We start from the raw sequence: 22,204 nt of genomic DNA, 5'->3' as shown, positions 1-22,204 counted from the left end.
ATATTTGGACCTCTCCTGAATGCAAAGAGGGGTTTCTCAAGCTTTAAGCCACTAGAGTTCAAGATACGCCAATGTTTTAAGATGATACGTTTAATGGCCGTAGACGATGTATTAAATGTAGTAACACAAACAGTGTTATTTTTTTGTTGGTCTTTCTACTTTGTTCAGTAATGCCTCTCTAGGGCAATTCCATGCTCGCTTCCGAGCCCTCCTGACAATTTGCTTCGGATAACCTCTGTCATCCAATTTTTCTGCTAAGCGAGCTGCCTCTGCCTTAAATTCATCCGGTTCTGAACAGTTCCTGCGAAGCCACAGGATCTGACCCACCGGTAGATTTTCCCTCAATGCTCTAGGATGGAAACTACCAAAATGCAGGAGTCCATTCTTATCCGTCGATTTGTGATAAACTTTTGTTGACAGTTTACCCTCCATCGGAGAGATAACCAAATCCAAAAAGGGGAGACTATCCTTGGTGATAGTATTAGTGAAGTGCAAGAAATGATTTTGTGCATTTTACCATTGCATAAACTCATTTATAGATGCCTCATTTCCCCTCCAAATGAGGAGGACGTCATCTATAAATCGTTTCCAGACCCGTATGTTGTCGGTCCATGGATTTTCAGAGCCAAAGATGTGTTTTTGCTCAAAGGCGGCCACATACAGACCCGCTAGACTCGGTGCAAAATTACTCCCCATAGAAGTACCATGGGTTTGCAAATAAAGCACTCCATTGAACTCAAAAAAGTTCCTAGTAAGAGATAAATCAGCCAGATGTAAAATAAATGGTCTAGGGGTCTGATATTGCCAATCCAAAACACCTCCTAGTGTGTGTTTATGATTTTAAGAGTATCTGATATTTCTAGGAGGGCAGATTCTGTGGAGTGTTTGGGACGGAAGCCGGACTTGTGTGAGTTCTTTGTGGACTACTCTTTCCGTTATTTTTCCCAATATCGGAAGTAGCGATAATAGGCGGAGTTTGGTAAGAATAGTTGAATCGATGTTTTTTTTTCCAGAGGTTTTACTATGGCAAGTTTCCATTCGTCAGGGACTGTGCCAGAGCTTAATGAGGAATTGACTATTTGGTTGACTACTGGGTTGATGATATCTATAATTTGGTGCAGTATCATAGGGGGGCAGGCATCTAAGGGAGAGCCTGATTTACAAGCGGCAATTGCAGCTTGTGTTTGCTCAAGTGAGGCTGGTTTAAAAGTTTGGAGTGAGTGGCTGGTGTTGGTTGAATTATCCTCCGGATTAGCGATCAGGATATCCTCGTGAGGTGTAGGGAAATCCTTTTGGATATTGAGGATTTTTTCCTCAAAATAGAGAGAGATCTGATCTCATAAACTCTGGGAGGGCGGGAATTCTTTCTTGCAGTGCCTTGGGGTCTGCGAAAGATTTTATGATGGAAATAAAAAAAAATTTGCTCTTGTTTGGCCTCAATAATTTTTTCAGAATAAAATGTTTTTTTGCTAGTTTTATTTGGGAATGATATTCTTTTCTGCACATTTTGAAAGCTTTTTGCTCTATTTTCTCATAAGCCTTCCTCCATTTTCGTTCCGGTTGTTTACATTGGAGATGAAGCTGAGCTAGAGCGAGTGTAAACCAGGGGGCTTTGTTGGTTTTGGATTTGCTGTTCTTAATGTGTGATTCTAGTGGAATTAGCTTGTCGCTTATAGTAGTCATCCAGGTATGAAATAGTTGTGAGTCTTCTGATGCGTTACCGGTTATCTATACCCTTGTTTGCCTGTTACTAATCCTTCTGATCCTGGTCACCTTGGTCCATGTAGTTCTGATCTTAGTTCTGGTACTTCTTTGTCTGGCATTCATGTATCAGGCCCTCTGGTGCTAATTCGACTGGCTTTGTTTTCCCTAACCCTCCTAGTCCCCGGTCCTCCTGCCCCACCCTACCCTTACTAGTGATCCTGGTCTCCTGATTTGCCTATTTTGCCTTGTGCTTGTTGATCCAACCATGGGCCCCTTTACCATGGTCCTTCTAGTAATGATCATATTGGGTCTGCTCTTCCTAATCCCTCTGGCACTGGTCCTCCTAGGGCCTATGTTGTGGGCCACCATGGTTCATGTAGTTTGTGTCACCCTGGTTTGGGATCCCCTGATCCTGGTCCCACAGGACCTAGACTTCCTCATCCTTCTTAATCCCCTGGTCATTCTAATCTAGGGTCTCAAGATCCTGATTGCCCTATCCCTTTCTGGTTGTGGTCTCCCAGGTCCTGGTTCATTTGATTCTGGATCCTTGATCTCCCCTCATCTTATGTCTGTGGTCTTGGCCCTCCTGTCTCTGGTTCTCCTCTCCATTGGCCCCTTGGTATTGGCCCTTTTTGATCTGTCTACTTAAGTCTGTTACTCCTGGCCCTGGTTGTCCTTGTCCCTCTGGCTCTAGTCAGTGCACACAGGCCCTTTTAGCCCTCCTTGTCATTATGGTCCAGAGCCTTCTGTTCCTTGCACTGCTGGTCCTTCTGTTACATAAGTCTCTTGTCCACTGGGTACAGATCCCCCTATTTCACATTCTCCTGGCCCTCCTGATCCTTCTCACCCTGGTCCCACTCCCCGAAGAATTGTTTTCCATCATCCTATTCCTCATCGTCTATTGGTTTCTAGTCCCCACTGACTTTGGTTACTCTGGTCCTGATCGATTAGGTATGCCTAGGCATTGTTTTTCTTGTCCGTATCCTTATTCTCAGGTCATCCTAGCCCTCCTGGTGGTCTAACTCTTGGCCCCTATTTTCCTACTTTTCGTCCACCTAATACTACTTCTTCCTACCCCAGCCCCCCCCCAACAATGATTTTAATCAGGTACACCCCCTAAGCCTGTCACACAGATTATATTTTGGGTTTCCAGATTTCTTTTGCTGAGACAGCACAGGGCCCAGTAGAGACAGCAACTCACCCACCAAAGAAAACACTGCCTCTTCATATTAAAAATCAAAACTACACTTCCCAAGATGCATTGTGTAGGTAGGTAAAATGTCAGTCTGGCCTAAGGGGCCAGCCATGACATGAGACCAAAAAGCATCAATGCCCATAACCTGCTGGGTGAATAGTATGTAAAAATGTGTTCACATGCAGCAGAGTGAACTCCTCCTGTGAATTACCCTGATGCATTACTTAACTGTCTCCTGCTTTCACTTCCCCCTTCCACAGATGCCTCATTGCAGTGTCTCATTCAACATACCTCCTGTACATGCCCCTAAGCACTATGCCTCCTAACACCAATTACCTACTGTATGTGTTCCTCCCTCTTTGGCCCAGATACCACCGTTCTGTCTGCATTCCCTGTTTGCTGCTCCTGTTGACTGCTGCTGTGTTGCCAGATTTGAAATACTAAAAAAGCACAATTCCCCTTAAACAGAAGCCTAAAGCTAGCACAAGGCCTTTCATAAAAAGCCCAAAAAGAGCCCAGCCCGCAAATAACATCAAAAGGAGCATGATGAACATGAGAAAAACAATGTATTCTAATGAGTGACTAGAACTTTAATGTAACATGCTTTAAAACTATACTCAATATTATTTGCTGACAGCCAAATACTTCATGACTGAAACACAAAATATCTGTGCCATATCATGAAGCTTCTGTTTGATTTTTACATGTCTTAAAATAACAAATTTTCTTACGGAAAATTGATTTTATGTTTTTTCTATTTGTAAACAGCTTAGCTTAATTCATGCACTTACTTTTTTACAAATGATTCTAGATTTGTGTATACTCTTAGTTTCAAGTGGTTCACACCATGTTGCATCCCCCATTGCAAAATGGACTCCCCACTGCCATTCCTTTTTCTTTTTTCAACCGGCTAAATAAAGACCTCCTGCACCCTATTTTTCTGTAATTTTTCTGTCCAACAGTCAAATTGTACATCATCTCTACTCCGTAGTATGTGGCAGGTAAAACAGCAGAGATTATGTACTATTTTGCTGGCCGCTGGGTAAATAGCAAAGATTTTGTGCTATTTTGCTGGTGGCCGGGTAAATAGACACTTCCTTCACATAATGCTGCAGTAAAATCCAAGATTTCAAGAGGCCTGAGTAATGCAGCCACTGTGAAATCAATGCCAGATATTTTGGCGCACATAAGTGTAACTTGGGTGCCGAAAAAGGAATTAGTGCTTTGAAATTTAACATGCTGATTCACATAATGAGTATTAGGTCCTTTTTTAAAGTGCAAAGTCACAGTATGCTGGTGGAAAACCATCCAGTTGTTATTTAGAGTTAGGTTGGGGAAAGTGGGAATTATAGCAGGACGGACCTACAATACTTAATATACATATCTAAAACTACTCCTTGTAAAGGAAGGATATTTGCCTTTCCAGAGTGCGAAAGCGAAGAGAACACCATCATCCCTATTTTTCATGGTGGCTTAAGAGGAGGGGGTTCCTCACAGGAAAAAGTATTTACCTTTAGAGTAAAGCATTTGAAAGCGCAACTTTCTTTATGATTTACTTATGTCAATTTTCCTTTCACGGAAAATCATCAGTTTACTCAGCAGCAATATTCCTGAAAATATACATCTGCCGTAGCTTTCCAGGAACATTCATGGAATTGTTTGTGATTCCCAACCCTACTTAATAAACCAGGCCTTAAATGATTGTGACATGCATAGTAAGTACAGATTTTTTTCTTGTGGATTCATTTTAACTTTTGGAAATAACTAAAAACCTGGTCATTCAGGACCTGATTCACTATTAGTTTTTGTAGGTGCAAGTGTGAACTTATTATTGCAAACACCAGGTTGGTTTTCAAGGAAAACAGGTATCCTTATTGACTGAATCAGTAATTGAGTGGCTTTTTATGCATACGTTCACCTCAGAAAATCTGCTTCTCATCCAAGTGGGTATAGGTGCTCATGTCTTCTTTTTTTTTACCAGGGTGTATATTTCCAAACAACTTGAATATAAATCATACTCCAGAAATGCATTATCAACATTGACATTTAAACCCAAAAATTGATAACCCGTATATACATTCTCTAATGTCCCCCAACTAAAAATGAAAAAATAGAACCCAATATTTTCAAACACACAGTATCTATTACATGAATAGTAGCAATAGTATACCTTAAGATGCTTACTTCAGTATCAAATATGCAATACCAATTTTTTTAATAAGATCCATTACTAATCATGCCAACTGCACACTTCCATATAAGTGGACTATACAGTCTCTGGTACTAAGCTATTAAAATACCCTGAAGTATTTCGTCTACATCAAATAATTAAGTGCAAATTTCTAGTGAAGTGGTCTAAAAATGCTAGTGCTCTGTGCAAAATCATAAAAAGGCCTTCCATAAGCATACACATTTATCACAAACTCCTCTTCTAGACACACAAATGTCTTTTCCACCATACACTTATTTAATCTGTCTAAGCCATTCATCAATTTGTTGGACATGTTGGGATCGCCAGTATTGAGTTATCGATGATCTAGCAAACAACATCATTATATAATTTAGGAGTTTTCCTCTTAAGTTAAGGGGATCTAAACAGAAATCAAAGCGCATTCATGCTATTGAGGGAGACCTCTGAATTATGGCCTCTAAGTTGTTTTTGACATACCAAGAAATTCTTTCCCAAAATGTATCTAATGTTGGGCATGGCTGTGCAATGTGAACTCAGTTCTACAGGTCTAACAAAAAGCTTCTAAAACAATTTGGATTTATTCTGCTATTTAAGTTATTGAGGAAAGCTGGGGTCCTGTAGGTAAGCCATTTAGTATACAACTGCACCCTCCTAATATTTGCCCCTCAAATAATTGCACAATATAATGTATTAATTGCTTCCAGGCCTCAATTGTTGAAGTGACATGTTCTTCTTTCTCTCATCTTTCACTCATATTTGTGTTATGCTCATAAAATGATCTGATCTCACCACCAAGTTGCATTTCACCATCCCAAAAGCTTGCTTTTATTATTTTCGATTAATTTGTGTACCAAGTCCTCTGCAGTATGATTAGAAGTAGATCTATTTATGACAAAGAGATGCTTATTTTAGAATAAAATGACAATCGTTATGTGTTCTTATGACACTGCCCAGCCCAGTTCCATACGCTCCTGCCATGCCTTCTGGTATTCCATACTATAGCTGACAATCACACTGATAGATCTCTATGACCACAAATTGTTGATATCCTTTCCGTTTTGTGTGACATCAGTGAACTGCCTGAGGGCCAATTCCTGATTTATAATGGAGGTGATGGACTGAGCCTTACAGTGTGACCCTCTCATTTGCCTGTTGGACCTGTTCCAGGAGATGCATAGAATCAATTATGTTGCTCACTTCCTGGACCTCGCTTTTGTGCTTCTAAAGCACTGGATAGCCATGGCCTGGAAGTTGAATGCTGTGCCTCCATTATCTCTCTGGTTAAATGATCTCCTTAAATGGGCCACGACTGAGGTGGCGACTTGGAGGGCTCTTCCCGAAATATGAGGTGTACCTCCACCAGTGCGTATTTGATTGAGTTGTCGACCAAGACTGACAATCATTCCCCTTGAGGTACTGACATCACTCTCGCTCCAGTGACCACAGGGGAGGGAGAGTAAGGTGTGCCTTGTGGGAGGTGGAGATATATACATGGCTTTAGGACCCTACCCGTATGGTTCATGATCAGTGGGTCCCCCCGCCTTCCCTAGTTACACGGTTACAGCCTCCAGTGTATTTCCCCTGCACCCCTGGCTAACCCCCCGTGCTGTGGATTGCTCCTCTGCAGGTTTGAATGCCTGGCTGATTGGGGAACTGGGCTCTTAGGCGTATCCCTCCCGCAGCCTGGTGCCTCTGAATCCTGATACCAAATGCCCACAGGACCTGCCATTGCCCACCACAGACAAAATTGATTTTCTATTTGTTCTTGCTTTTCAATATATACTCTCTCCTTTTTCTCATCCTTTTCCCAACTTTTGTTTTACTTCTGGGTAGACAGTATGTGTGGTTTATGTATTTCCCGTTATTCTTGAAAGGGGTTCTACCAGCTGTTTTCCTCCAGTTGGTATTTATGGATGGGATACTATTGGCCCTGTTGGACACATCTTGTATCCTTATTCTTAACCTTGTCTTGCCTAAGTGACTATTTCACTTTGTGATGCTGTAGTCATGGGTATAATGTTTGCATGTTAAATCATTATAAAAAAAGCAAATTGAAAAAACATTGTAAAATATGATCACCATAGCCTTCTGGACCTATGCTATCCTTAATAACTAACTATTATTTCCATCGATGATTTCTTAAAATATACCTAATTTCATCAATCCCCTCTTTCTCCCAGCCCTGAACTTTCTTCTCTGATAGCAATCTGCCTTATTGCACACCATCAAATCCCACAGTATAATTCCTATATTTATACTTGGAATAAAAAAATCCTTTACAATCTGATCTTTGGAAAGATTTATACCTAACCTTCTTTAGAGATCTGGTAATGGTTATCAAATTATTCTTTCCACCTCACTCATTCAGCTCAGAAGATTATTATAATATCAGTTGTGGGCTCAAGCTGATTTTTAAATCTTGAACTGTGGGGAACGAAATCTGCAAAATAATACCACTTTATGTTGGACAATTCTAAAACCCATCTATACTTGAAAACGAAAATATGTAAGTACTTCACCACAATGAATAGATATTGCATATGTTTTTATATGTACATTTTTAAGAGGCATTATCAAGACAATCAGTCTAAAAACAGAATGATATCTCCATACAAATATACATTTGATAACATGGATTAACAAAAATCAAAAAAATTGTAATTGCTAAAGCTTTGAAGTAGCCAAGACGTGTTTTGAGGACTACTGGCTCTCCTTCTTTGCGGCAAAATCAAGATCAAAGTACAAATCTAATATGATATCACAACACAATCCATATGTTTGAGCACCATACACTGTGGTTATTTCAATGCTTCATGCTCTTCTGAATCCTATTTTTTGGGAAAGGTCTTCATGCAGTTAACTACCCTCAAGCTTTCAGCTAATAGATGCCAATTTCGTCACAGAATTTTTCTGATGCGTTATTGGCCATTGGGGTAATCTCTAATGGAATGCAAAGTATCTTGATTATCTTGTGATGATCTGATTTTAGGTTGGATGGTCTCAATGCATTTCATTTTTGCAATTTCATGCATGGTTTTTCTGAGTTGGTCTGAGCAATAGCCCCGATGTTTGAGTCTAGTTGAGGATTAGTAGGTACCAAGTGTATCTTACATGCTTATACTCTTCCTTCACAGACCATCAGAAATCTGGCTCCTCAGCAAAGATTGCAGTCCTGAACGTTCTAGATAGCGTGGACTCACACAATCCATATACTAGCAGCTCTCATGTACAATATCTGTGGGATTCAGTCAGACCCTCGCCACTGCTCTGGACCATGACTATACACTTGATCTTACCTTGAATTGTCTATATTTCATTTACATAACTGTAGAACTATGACATATGCCCAATAGTGCTTTTATTGAGGTTCCCTTTTAAGTTTTATTACCAATTTACCTTGCATATTTTTTAATATCCAGTCAGATCTACCAATAATAATCACCATAATGCATCACTCTATCATCGTCTAATTTGTCACTGCACATCACATATTATCATGTTTCCTCTACTCTTCTATATTTGCCACAAATATAGCAACTCCTTTATGCAAAACACTCACTGATGCAAAGATCCTATGCTGTATCCAAATATTAACCATCTTCAAACTTTTAAGCTTCAAAATGGGAATATGGGTCTTCTGGAGTAGAATTACTGACGGGTTATGGGCAGTAGCCTAGGCATCAATCACCTTATATTTATGTAGAATATTAAGCACATTCATATTAAATGATAATACCCTTACTTCAGACATCTAATAAAAAAAAGTGTTTCAGCATCCTGCAGAAAATGAAGATATAATAGATACAGGCAAAAAGATAAAGTCTTCCCTGCTTTTGACAGTTTAATCCGCCCATAACCCTTGCCCCCTCTCCCTCCCGTCCTTATCACCCATGATTATCCAAAATCATCTTCCTCCTATGGACCGCTAAGGCATCCTTCTCTCTGCTTCAGGAGTAGTGACGTCTGTTCCTTCCTTTTATACCATGTTACTTTACCGAGTGCAAAGCCTCTGCTGCCATATGAGTCACTCCCCATTACTCTTTACCCCTGCACTTGGTCAGAATCATTTTTAACAGGGTTCTTTGTAGTAATCATATACAGAAAACATTGCACCTCCTGAAAATATAAACAAATATCAAATCTATATTTAAACAACATCTGAAGTCTAACCTGGTGTATAATGGAGATTTCCACACCTGCTATATGGAACTGGGCTGATATGTTAATAAACATTGTGTGCCTGTGAGCAGCTTCAGCAGTCATATCTGAAAAAAATATGAAACTCACATTCATTAGACATTTTAAAAGATTTGTTGGCAATGGATTTTTTCCACATGAGGAATCGGTTGGGATGATACTCTGTGGGCTTGCATGATACTAAGATCCTTGCCATACCTGGGAATAACAGTCCTTGATCATTTTTTCAATTCCATTTCCTGTTCCAATTCCATCTTCCTTACTTTCTGGTATCCCAGTAAGTGGAAGGTTAGATCTATGTGAACAGTTCTCCATCTTCTCATGCTTAAGTTTTAATTGTGCTATTTCCTTCTCTAGTTGTGGAGATTGCTCCAGAACTCTAACCAGTATATCATCAGTATTAACATCTCTTTATCCTAACTCATTTCTACACCCCAAAAGTTCTGAAAACATTTCATTAATTTTATTCATTTGTAGCTTAGCTTGTGCCACCATCTCTACCTGAATTTGTTTCAGCTCAGCTACTTCATTTGGAACACATTCTAACAATTTCAAAATCTTGTTCTGCTGTCCGGCTGCATTCATTAGGATATTCAAACTGTTAGGAAATGCTTATTTTAAAATGATCACCCCCAATGTTTTGGACTGTTGCTGCTGCTTTTCCTACTCTGGTAGTGCACTGAGGGCTGTTGGCCAGACCTCAGTGCCAGTGTTCTAACCCCTTAGAAAATGCATGTTAAATTGGCAACCTTCCATTGGCATAACTTGACTTACCTATGAGCCTGCAGTATATGGTACCAAGGGTGCCCAGGGCATCTAAGTTAGAGTGCCCATCCACGTCTACAGCACTTATTGTACCGCCCTGCATGTAACAAAGCACAAAGTGAATCCCAGCCTGCCAGCTTAGCATGGAAGAGCAGTTTTAAACTGCTATTTCGACTTTGCCATTTAAACCAATGGTTAGGCTCCTACTTCCCCTGAAAATATATATGCCCCCCCCTAAGCAAGGTCTATCAAGCTCTAAGTCGGCGAGCAGTATAATATTGAGTGAAACATGTATTTTCATATGTCACTACAGTAAAACCTCCAGTTTGTCGTTTTTACTGGGGAAATGTTAGTTGTCCCATTGGCTAGTACAATGTTACAGACTGACATCTGACCTGCTAACTTCTAAATGAGACTAGTAAAATGGGCATTTCAAGGTATTAAATGTATTGCAACATTAAACCTGACTTGAAGACCAAGGGCCTCATGTAGGTAGCCAAATACCGGTCGGTAACGGCCGATTTTCGGTAATTATACCGTTACCGACCGGTATTTTGGCTATTGGTATGTAGGGGGACAAGTTTTGGCTTCGGAATTTACCGAATCGGTAAAATTACCGATTCGGTAATATTACCGAATCGGTAATGTTACCGAATCGGTAACTATTCCGAATCGGTAATTTTACCGATTCGGTAAATTCCGAAGCCAAAATCGAGATGTAGGGGGAGTGTGTGGGTGTGTTTTAGAGTCGGTATTTACCACCAACTTATAGTTGGTGGTAAATAATTAATGTGTGTGTTTAAGCATTTTTACGCGCGTAGCAGTGTGCAATGTGGCATACATACATGCCCTTAGGGCATGTATGTGTGCCACATGTGCACACATGGCCGAATCAGGGGTGCAACAGGGTGTCAATGTGACACCCTGCCACCCTTTCATGTGTTCCCCCCATTACCGAATCGGTATTTACCGATTCGGTAATGAGGCATACCTTCCCATCAATGGGAAGGTATGCCTCATTACCGAATCGGTAAATACCGATTCGGTAATTACCGACTTGTAACGAATCGGTAAAAAATACCGACTCATTACCTACATACGAGTTACCACTTCTAAAATACCGATTCGGTATCGTTCGGTATTTTAGAAGTGGTAACTGGTATGCTACCTACATGAGGCCCCAAGTCTAATAATTGTGACTTTTAAGTAAAGGCAACATTTAGAAAGTTGCCACTCAGTTGCCCATTTTATCTGGGGGCCTTTTGCAGTTGCTGCCTACCAAACAGCTTCTGCCCTCCTGGGAAGTAGTGTGAATGTCTCACAGTCTCAGGAGCAATCGAGGCCTGTCACAGAGGGAGGTAGTACCTCCCCCTTGCAGGAAGCCACAGAGGGTGTTATCCGAAAAAGTGAGCTTCAAAGGGGAAGGTGCCTTTGGTGGGCAAACGTGATCACGTGCGAATAGGGCTGCCTTTTTGTTCAAATAGATGGGCTGGTGGTGGAAACAGAAAGGAGAAACCAGTTGCCAAACCACTTTTTCAATAGGATTATAGATTTTGCTCATCGTGGTGTCCAAACGTTTGTAAAAATATAATCTATTTATATAAATTGGTGTTGGATTACTTTTGTGTTGTGTGACTTTCCTATTTTGTTGTTTGGTGCTGTTAAATGCTTTTATACTAGTCCCTTTGATGAAGCCTTGCTGCTCGAACCTACAGCTACTCAAGGTTGAGCAAGAGGTTTTACAAGCGAACCGGCCTGGACCTAAAATGGTTTAGTTACTGTATTTCACGGTGAGGTCTCGACACCACACAACATAATACAGCAGAACAATTTGCGGCATCCACTTTTTCCACAGCTGCAATCATTGAATGTGCCTGCTGAGTAACACAGCCATACTGCTCTTCCTAGATTGGGAATAGGTTGTGTAATTTGTCTGAGGGTGCCATGGGTAATCAGAGTCTTGCTCCTCACCAGTGTTTGAATACGTTAAAGTTCTTGGACCTTCATATCTGAAACAACAGAAAAAGCTCAGCACCTCATTGATTTTGTATTTGCGAAGCAGGGGTACAGAAGCGTCGATGCCTGGAGTACCAGCCAAAGGTACTAACGTTTTATTTTGCAGACAAGTGTAGAGGGAGTTCTCTACTACTTCTGCACTCTACTGATGAAGGGCTAAACCCAGAAACACGTGTCTAGAGATAACAGCACTACATGCCCCAACTTTGGTGAAAAATTACAGCAACTTTGAAGTATGTGTACTGCATTTACCAGAATGCAGTGGGGTGAACTGTGCTGGGATTAGAGGCAGTGTGCTCCCTCCCCCTTAGATTATTTTGCAGATCTTGGGCCGGTAACAGTGACATTTTTCTTGTGGAGTTTCCTGCTCACCCAGTTCTATCACCTTCTCAGAATTAGATAGTACCACACCGTCTGTAGTTATGGTGGTTGCCCTCTATGTATTTTATTTGACAAGCTAGAAAGTTCAAAAATTTCTCAAGTGTCTTGATCACCCATACAAATTGTTGCTAATAGTCCCTAATTGCAAGTAGCACCCTGCTCCTTTCTCATAGTGGTATCCCTGTTTGATTCAGCAGTCTTTTTGTTGATTATTTCTGGACTCCCCTTCATAAACAGAGAAGCCTCCCTAAATGCTTCCCCCCGACTTCATACAGAGCTCAGGCCAATCTAAAGGGTGTCCCTGACGGTCAATTGGTCAGCTCCCTGAGGACACTGGGGTGGGCGGTGAACTCGGCTCCGCCAGTGGAGTTTGCTGAGTTTTTCAAACTCAGCACTCTGCTGGGAGTGCAGAGTTTGGCAAACAACTTTGATTCTGCAGCGTGGCGGAGTTTGCCCCCACCGCCCACCCCTACTCATCTCCTTAAGAGAAGGACATGTTGATAGGCGGACCTTTGCTGGTAGAGGGCCTCCTCCACTTCGAGGGCCAATGCCTACCCGGCCACAGGATGTTGGCCTCCCGAAACTAGCTGTCCCACATAAGGGTCAACATGATAGGAGCCGGGCATGCAAGGGCTGGAGCAGGGAAGGAAGGAAAGGCAACACATACCTCACACAAGCTGCTGCGGGAGCTGAGGTTTCTATCTACCAATGGGAAGTGATTCCAAGCTTTCCTCGGGCAATCAAAATTCTATCAGTTTTGAAGGACGGGCTGCATGACCAACATGTTTGGGAGTCATAGTTGCACAGAGACCCAGAGCTAGATGGAGTCACCCTCAGAGCTCTTCTGCTGATGAGACCTCTGCCCTCATACAGAGTTCTTCAGTCCTCACTCAGAGCTCCCCTGCTTTACCAGGCCCTTCTCTGCCCTCACGCGGCCCTCCTCTGCCCTCACACTGCCCTCCTCTGCAGAAACCTCTCCTCACACAGAGCTCCTCTGCCTTCACTCAGACCTCCTCTGACTTCACTCGGAGCTCCTCTGCCCTCACTCATACCTCCTCTACCAAATTCAGACACCCTGTATGCACCCACATGCCTCCTCTACTCACACTCAGACTTCCCCTCCATCACTGCCTCCCCTCCACCCCTGCACAAGGATCCCAGGGGGCCCCTGACACCACCACCTGCACCACTGAAGCCACTCTCAGGGCAATGGTCCTTTTGGCATGTGGTGCCACATGAGCAGGTAAGAGCCCAGCGCTGAGCACTGGCAGCATGGGGGCAGGGGAGGCGGCCCTACTCTCGTTAGTGGCACTGGCGAGCGTAGGGTCCATTAGGTCCATTAGGTTGGGGCACTGAGGTGCTTGGGGTGCCTGGGGTCCTGGGGAGAGCAGGGGGCCATTTGGGTAAGGTGCTAGGGGTGCCTTGGGCCCTGGAGCTGCAGGGGTCGCCAGGGAGCAGTGGCCACTGGGGATACTTAGGGGCACTTTGGTAGTTCCTGGGAGGAGAAGGCTTGAACACAGGGGTGCTTGGGGCCCTATGACCTGGCTACAATAACAGAAGGGCCACGCACTTCCACTCTTTTGACCTCGTGGACAAAGAACGGACATCCAAATGCAGGCCACCTGCTAACTGGACAGTGTGTCTCCTTGCGCCTGAGGTGTCAGTCAGACCTCTTGTTACAGGAGCTCTGTGTCAATAGGGGGCAGGAAACTTTAATTTAAAATTGGCCTGGGGAGTTAATAACCAGGCAGCTGCTGAAAGGAAGCCCTGGGATGGAAAGGAGGGTGGGGAGACAGACGTAGAATTCCACGTAGCTTTTATGCAGCTCTGCAGAATTCTGCGTAATGCAACTCCGCAAACTCCGCCCACCCCTAGAGGACACTCACCCTCACCATGTGGGGTCTACCACAGCATTTTTTAAGTCCGTAGCTACCAAACGTCTTTGGTGAACTTGTATCGATGGCTGACTCTCAGAAGGTGGCCTTTCTTCACATCCTGCTTGTTAGAGGCTCTGGTCTGCTGTCTACCTTCAAGAGCTTTGTGAGAACCCTACACAATCCCGCTCAATCAGGTAATTCCTGCTGTTCATGAACTGTTGCCATGCTAGAGCAGGGGCCATAGTCAACTGGACACAGGTGTGCTCATGGATGCTGCTTCGTCATTACCATCCCCTCTTCCACCAAGTGCCCTTTTCATCAGTAATAATTGAGGGTTATAGGCAAAGAAACAGTTTGACCATCAATGAAGTTGGACCATTGTGCATGTTCAGAAACAGTATGCTTATGTGTGGATGGTGGATGGAACATCCCTATCTGTAATGGGAGAAAAGATAATTGTAATAATGATGCTTATCTTTCACTGCCTCCTCTGCTTCATTTCGCAGGTCCCTGCGATGTAGCCCTTGGCTTGGAGGATGGCAGGATTCATTACCAACAGCTGTCTGCTTCCTCCCATAAAGAGAACAACCCACCAGATGCTGGGCGACTTAACATTGTACCCAATATGTGAGTTTAACCTCTAGTTCCTGCTGGGTAGTGCTTAACTTGGAAAAAGAAAATAAGTGCAGGAGTCTAAAGTGTTTTTTTTAGCCCACAACTGGTACTGGCAAGTGCGTGGGCAGCAGAATACAAATAATACCTAGCTTTGATTCTGCCTCATGGATCTTTCTTCCACCAGCCTATGCTTCCTGTCTCTTTATCTATTCTTTGCTGTTCTTTATCAACTCTGCTTTCTCTATTTATCACTTTTTACTATCTTTCCAATGCTCCTTCTTTCTTTCTCTCTATTTTCTGCCTTTCACTGTCACTAAGTTAAGGTATGATGATAACAACAGAGTCCCTCTTTCAGAAATGGGAGTCAGGCCCCCCATCTGAAACCTCATGCCGAAATTAAGCACTGCTGCTGGGGATGATTCTAACTTTGCTGGACTTTAGAGGGATCAACATTGAATAAAGGAATTTGACTTGAGAGTAGAAACCAGAGTATTTGGAGGTAACGTATTATAAATAGATTTGTTAAAGGACCCCTAAGCCCCGAGCTACATTACACTCTACATTAAACTCTAGTCTCATGCTTAACTTTTTATAAAATATTGTGATCAATTACTAATACTCTTAGAATGCAAAACAATTCCAGAATTAGTCCAGGGCAAATATGATGACCCTTGTGATTCAGATCCTGTAATTTAATGTAATGGAAGGTGGATTTGTAGAGCGTTGCTTGTCAACCATGAGGGTATCCAGCCATTGAGTAGGTGAGTGTAGGCATGGCCTGAATACAGTCAGTCTCAATAGTTTTTTAAGAAGGCAGGCTAAATAGCCAGGTCTTCAGCTTCTTGCAGAGTTCGAGAAGTGAGGAGGAGGCCCTAATGTGTTGAGGTAGGTCGTTTCAGGGTTTGGTGGCTTGGTAAGAGAATGATCGACCTCTTATTCCCAAAGATCAACACTTCCGTTTTATCAGTGTTGAGCTTGAGGCATCAAATTGGCCGTGTTGGTCATGCATTGTTTGAAGTTTTTCTTGTTGGTGACAGTGTTGTCTGAGAGGGGGAAAATTAGCTGAGTATCGTCAGCATAGGAGATGATGTTCATTCATTAGGATCTGAAGATTTTTGCCAGAAGAGTCATGCATATGTTTTAAAAGTGTCGGGCTGAATGATGATCCCTGTGGGACTCTGCAGATGAGGTTCTTGGGTTCTGATGGGAATGTCGAGAGCCTTACTTGTGTTCTTCCAGAGGGGAAGGAAGCTATCCAGTTGAATGCTGGCCCTTGTATTCCCACTGTGTGTAGTCAGGTGATGAGTGGATGGTGGCACACTGTGTTAAAAGCAGCAGAGAGGTCAAGGAGGATGTCATGCTTATGTCATCTGTGGCAGCAATGAAGGCTGTTTTGGTGCTGTGGTTGTCTTGAAATTCTGATTGTGAGTCATCCAGGAGTTTGTGGCATTCTAGGTGGTCTGGGAGTTGTCTACTGATGGTCTTCTTAATGACTTTGGCTTTGAAGGGGAGCAGTGAAATGGGTCGGTAGTTGCTGTGCACTTCGGCATTTCCGCATGTTTCCAGCTATCTGGGAAGGTGGCAGTTTTGAGGGAGGTGTTGATGATGGAAGTGAGTGCAGCACGGTAAACATCATTTACCCTCGAATCCGGAACACCGCATGCAATTACAATGCGGTCGTTACAACTACCGCATTTTAACAATGAATGCCATTACTCTGCAAGTCGGAACAACAACTTGCGGAGGGGTCAGAAGGTGTTGGATTTAAAATCCAACACCTTTCCTACTGTTGCACAGCCTGGAGTTGCAATAGTAAATCATACTATTCCAACATCCAGCGTCCTGCCCTAGAGCAAGTTGTTGTTACGACTTGCGGAGTAATGGCATGCGTTGTTATAACGCGGTCATTGTAATGTCTGCGTTGTAATTGCATTCGGAAAAAAAGCATGCGTGGTAAGGTGGCATATTCGTGCAGCACTGATTGTAGCTCTTCCCAGGTTGTAGATATGGTATGGGGAAGGGGTCTCAGGAGCCCCTAAGTGGACTGTCTTCATTATTGCTGCAGTGTCCTCGATAGATATAGGGTTCCATTCTGTCACTTGGTAGTCTTTCGTTGATGAGTTTAGCAGGTTGGGTAGGTCGATAGGGGGGGGCTGGGTTCGAAGTTGCTGTAGATCTTGGTGATTTGTTTTGTGGAAGAAGTCTGAGAGGTTGCAGTGTTCTTGTGTAGAAGTGATGGTTTGGGTTGTGGCTGTTGGGATGGTGAATTCCTAGATTCGATTCTCAGGCTCAGGTCCTTTTACTTGGTCTCTTTTTCTTGACGCTAATTTTGTCTAAGTGCGGCCTTGTAGGTGTTTCCTGTGGTGGTGCCTCAGGTGGTTCTCCATTTCCTTTTGAGTTGTGTGCAGATTCTCTTAGTTTCTCTGAGGTAAGTATTGTACCAGCTAGCTTGTTTGTTGGATCTTTTGGGCTTGGTGATTTTCATGGGCGCCAGGGTATTGGCTCAGTATTGGCGGAGGTTGTAATTCAGTTGTTGAAGTTGTTTGTGTCATTGATGAGGGCGTTGGTGGAGTCTTGATAGTTTAGTTGGAGGAAGTTAAGCTATTCTGTTTCTGTAACCTTCTTCTAGCAGTGTTATACTCCACTGTGCTCTGCCTTTGACCATGAAAAGTTTTGGCTGTGCACAGCTTCCCCAGTTATTTTCAGTAGCTGCAAATCCAAAATATGAATCTACAGATAATACAATACACTACCTTTGCCATATGCAGTGTGAACTGGGTATGGAGTTCATCATTTGGCCATAAACTGTGCCGAGCTCTTGTTCTTCCAAAAATAGCTGTGCATTGCCTTTGGCTGTGCATGGCAGGTTTGGAAGCAAAAAAGGCTGGGTCACCTGTGCAGGACTGAATGGGTTTACACTAAAACTATTGCACTTTGAGAGAAATTTGCTGCAGATCTTTTTTGACCTGCCACTTGTCTGCCCCTAGACCGATGTGCATGGTATATATATCCAAACCTTTACTGATTAAAGTAAGGAGTGGCACTCAGACAGTGATGCTTGTCACAAAATGTATTTGGTAAAACTGAAGTGCATGGGTCCCAAAACGTTTTTCCCATAGGAAGAATTTTACACAGCTACAGCCAAAAAGACTGAACGGAATTACACCAAATATGGCAGAAAGCTAGATCCTTACAGAGTAAGTGTGGTCTTTGTGATTTGGTGTAAATCCATTCAGTAGTTTTTGGGAAATTACGGTTTAAAATATATGTATTGTTAGGGATGCGGGATGCAGTTGTTTTAACAATACGATGTGATTGGCTGCCACCACATCAACAAAGATGTGCCGTCAGGTCATGTTACGACTCGGGGACTGAGTCCCCTGTCTTGCAAAAAGAATATAAATAACATATAGAGGGCAGGGTTGGGATACCTTGCCACCCCAGGCCAGAAAATTGTATGTTCTTTTTTATAGGTCCACAGATCATTGGGGAATTTGCAGGACAGCTCATTACAGACTCCCCATTTTTTAATTTTAATCCAACCTGGGTGGGCCAGGGCTGGGAGGGTTATGAAATTTGTATTTTAGGCAAGGGGTTGTGTGCCCCCCTCCCTGAGCCGTTACAAATCCTGTGGACTGCATCCCCCAGGGCTGCATGATTATTTTAAGAGGAGAGGCACACGTGACCCCCTCCCCACACCATAATGCTCAGTAGTGGATCAATCTATTGTAGTTTACACAGGCTGCATAATAATTCCCTTATACTACATAACAGCATTATACTCACATCATAGAAAACTGCCATGAGTCATGTCCATCACACAGTGCTGTACCAGTTCACAGCATTAATCCACCCATCAACAACTGAACAGGCATGAAATAACTGAAGAGATTTGTAACATGCCACAGACCAATGGAGGATTTTAATTTAGACATCGCTGCAGTAACAAGAAACCACATTCTGCTACTTATTCACATCTCACAATGACAATCAGACACAAGAGGATATTAACAAAGCCCATACCAGCAAATCTCTCCACTATTTCTTGCTTTAACCTAAGCCTGCTCAGGACCATAAACTTTAAACCATCTATCTGAGAATGGACACCCAGTGCTGTAACTAGCAAAGTGGACTATGAACCTAAGAAATACCTTAAAGTGACCTGCAGAGCTGTTCAAAGCTGCCAGTTTGCTGAAACCATAAACTGTGTGCATGTCTCTCACACTTCCATCCCACTGCTAAGCGCTGCATCCCACAACACGGTAACTGCACCTCAGTGGTCATCATGAACAACTTGGAAAGACTTCTCATACAGGATCAAAAACAACACACCTCCAATGTATGGTGCTTGTCTCCATGTAGACAAGCACTTCAGCTCCCCACATAGGGGTAGTAAGCACTGTATAAATGGTGCGATACTGTGCAATACACTGTGGATTAGAAGCACCCAAAAATGTAAAATATAGTGTGTGATTAGATGTGCTAAGTGTAAAATGCTGTATATTACCATTCTTTAGTGAGAAGAGGAGCAGTGACTCATGAGAGGCAAAGCCTTGATTGAGTCATTATGCCCCCTTGCTCAGCTTATTTAGTTTATACCATGGCATTTTTCATGTGTATTTGTTTTTAAAAGGATATTTTACCAACATTTGGGTTCAAGGGATTACGTTTGTGCAGTAAGGTAAAATCACATTGAAGACACTTTTTGACTGATAGGAGAGGTATTTTATCATGTAAATTCATCGCAACATGCAGATTAAACATTTGATATTTGACCACATTTTCCTAGAGTAATATCCAAATAGATAAGGAACCTTTGAGTTTTATCCCAAAGAGCATTTGATGCAAATTAGAAATGCTTCCGATCTTTTTCATTCGTTACAGTAAGATCTGAAGTGAGTTCACAAAATATCTTCTTGGAGTCTTTTACTGAGCATTTTGAATCAAGAGCCTAAATTACATACATGTAGAGAACGATACATGAATAGAATTATATATTTGTTCGGTATTGCATGAAAACTTGTGATGCCCAGAAAAGAGGTACCAGGCAAGTTATTTACGGTTTGGTAAAGAAAGCCCTTTCTTCTCCTTTATTCAGATTGAACATTGAGCCAGGGTGGAGTCCATTGGAAAGCGACCGGCGACCATACTTCCAGGTGGACTTCCTGCAGCCAACCTTCATCTCAGCCATTGTTACTCAGGGCGGCCGACAGTCAGGTGGCTATGTTACAAAATACCGGCTGATGTATAGCAACAATGGAATGTACTACAGCAACTACACAGAGAGAGAGCATGACACACCTGCAAAGGCGAAGGTACCAAAAGTCCAAAACAATGATGGTGGAATAGGATAGAAATTTGTAGTCATAGGAGGCCTATAACAGAGTATTCATTGTACGCTTGTGACACCTTTCATTGACCAAATTAAAGCATTTTATAATAAATTATAATACATGACTATCGTCTTAAAATCTGGGGTACACTCACACAGATATCTTTTTAAAGTTAAGTGCAAAACTGACAAAGGCTTATTTTTAAACCCAGGTGCGAATCTCATAGAGACTTCTTAAATAATAGAATAAAACACATACGCACCTTTTTTTAAATCATAGATAATATCACAGACTTCTAACAATGAGGAAAACATTTAACACACTCCTTTTCTTAAAATCAAGATCTAATCTGCACACATTTCTTCAAAGATCAGTGATTAATCGCACAGAAACTGAGGGGCTATTTCAGCACAATCTTTAGAAAATGTTGATCCTGATGTACTACCTCCATTTGCAAACCAGAGATGTGCAACTTGCATACTGACTGGTTTTAAACAGGAATGCAATTTGTGATACAACCTATTTGCTGATGGGTCGCATCATAAAGTGTTTAGTTTCATGGGGTCACTAAGCATCCTACCTAATTAATATTAATTAGAGAGATTGGAGCCCTCTTGGCCACTGCTTGCTGTCCTCCAAGTCCACTGACATGATACCCTAAACCATGGCAACAGCTTCCACTTTACGAATTTGGTTCTACCCCAGCTAGGGGGCTTGTTACTGATCAATGGATTATGAGAAAAATTGTAGTCATAAACCATTGATATATTCCATTGCAGTGCTAAAATAGGGGGAGAGGCAACAACCTTTTTGCATCCTCTCCTAGTAGTGGTGTATCTCAAAAGCCGTTTTACAAGTCAGAAAAACTGTTCTAACATGTAAAAAGACTTTGATAAATTGTAAAAAAACTATTTTGTGATTGTAAACCCAGATGTTTTGCAAACCACATCCTTTGCAACATTAAAACACAATTATACATGAGCCAATTGTGCCTATCTCACAATAATTTAAAACCACAGACTAATATCACTACTTAAAACCAAAAGACTTATCTCATACAGACCTCTTAAGCAAAGGTGCTAATCCCACATAGCTTTCTTAAAATCAGGTGCTATCACTATAAGGAGTTCTTAAAATGTGGATGATAGCATAAAAAGATTCAACAAAAGTAGGAGGCTGGTCTTTTAGAGTTGTCTTTCTAACACCAAGATGCAAATTTAAAAAAAGACTTCTTAAATTTAGGAGCTTAATCAAACAGGGTTCTTAAAGTAATTGGGCAAATCTAGTTAAAGCGTCTTGTTAAAATCAGTTTGTGAATATCACACAATATAAAAATGAGGCAGTCACTCACAAACTGATGTCTGAGAATCAACTTTAAAGTCTTCCACAGACTTGAAATTCAAAAGATTTATGAGACGGTATGTTACTGGAATCTCAAGTTTTAAATACCATGCTACAAAAATATTGTAGCAAAAATATTGACGATCCATATATCCTAAAAGTAAGTATATATAGGAAAGCAATGGTTCACTATTCTTAGCTCCACATCTATGTACCTTGACAATATATGTATCATCAAGGTACTTAGATGTGGAGTTGAGAATAGTAAATTTATACTTATCAATGTGTGCTTACCTCTACAATATGTTGTCAATCATTTTGGTGTGATTTTTTCGTGGCATGGTATTTGTGTGATTCTGTGTAGTCAATGTTCTGACATACAACTAATCAGACACAGGTTTCTTAAAATCTGACAATAATTAAATTGATTCTTGAATTCAGAACACTAATGTGGCACGTATCTTCGTCTTACACAATCCCTTCTTAACATCTGGCTTCAATTCCTGGCTAATAGATTTAGGATGCTTTAAAAAAACTATGTTGCTAACTTCATCATTGCATCACAGCTGATCCATGTAAACTAAGAAGT

General features: G+C 41.9%; 1 protein-coding gene across 1 annotated transcript in view; it reads left to right on the top strand.

Moving 5' to 3' along the window:
• Window positions 1–22,204, top strand: part of LOC146796142 (SCO-spondin-like) — a 1,481,201-nt gene that overhangs the window by 444,286 nt on the left and 1,014,711 nt on the right. Inside the window, exons 49-50 of the mRNA XM_085631266.1 lie at window positions 14,833–14,953; window positions 20,040–20,256. Of these exons, the coding sequence (XP_085487392.1) occupies window positions 14,833–14,953; window positions 20,040–20,256 (338 nt within the window). The remainder of the gene's footprint in view (window positions 1–14,832; window positions 14,954–20,039; window positions 20,257–22,204) is intronic.

Source organism: Triturus cristatus, chromosome 10 (assembly GCF_964204655.1).
Source record: "Triturus cristatus chromosome 10, aTriCri1.1, whole genome shotgun sequence".
Taxonomy (NCBI): Eukaryota; Metazoa; Chordata; class Amphibia; order Caudata; family Salamandridae; genus Triturus; species Triturus cristatus.
Note: the sequence above shows the minus strand (reverse complement) of the source record. Positions and strands in the feature narration are given on the sequence as shown.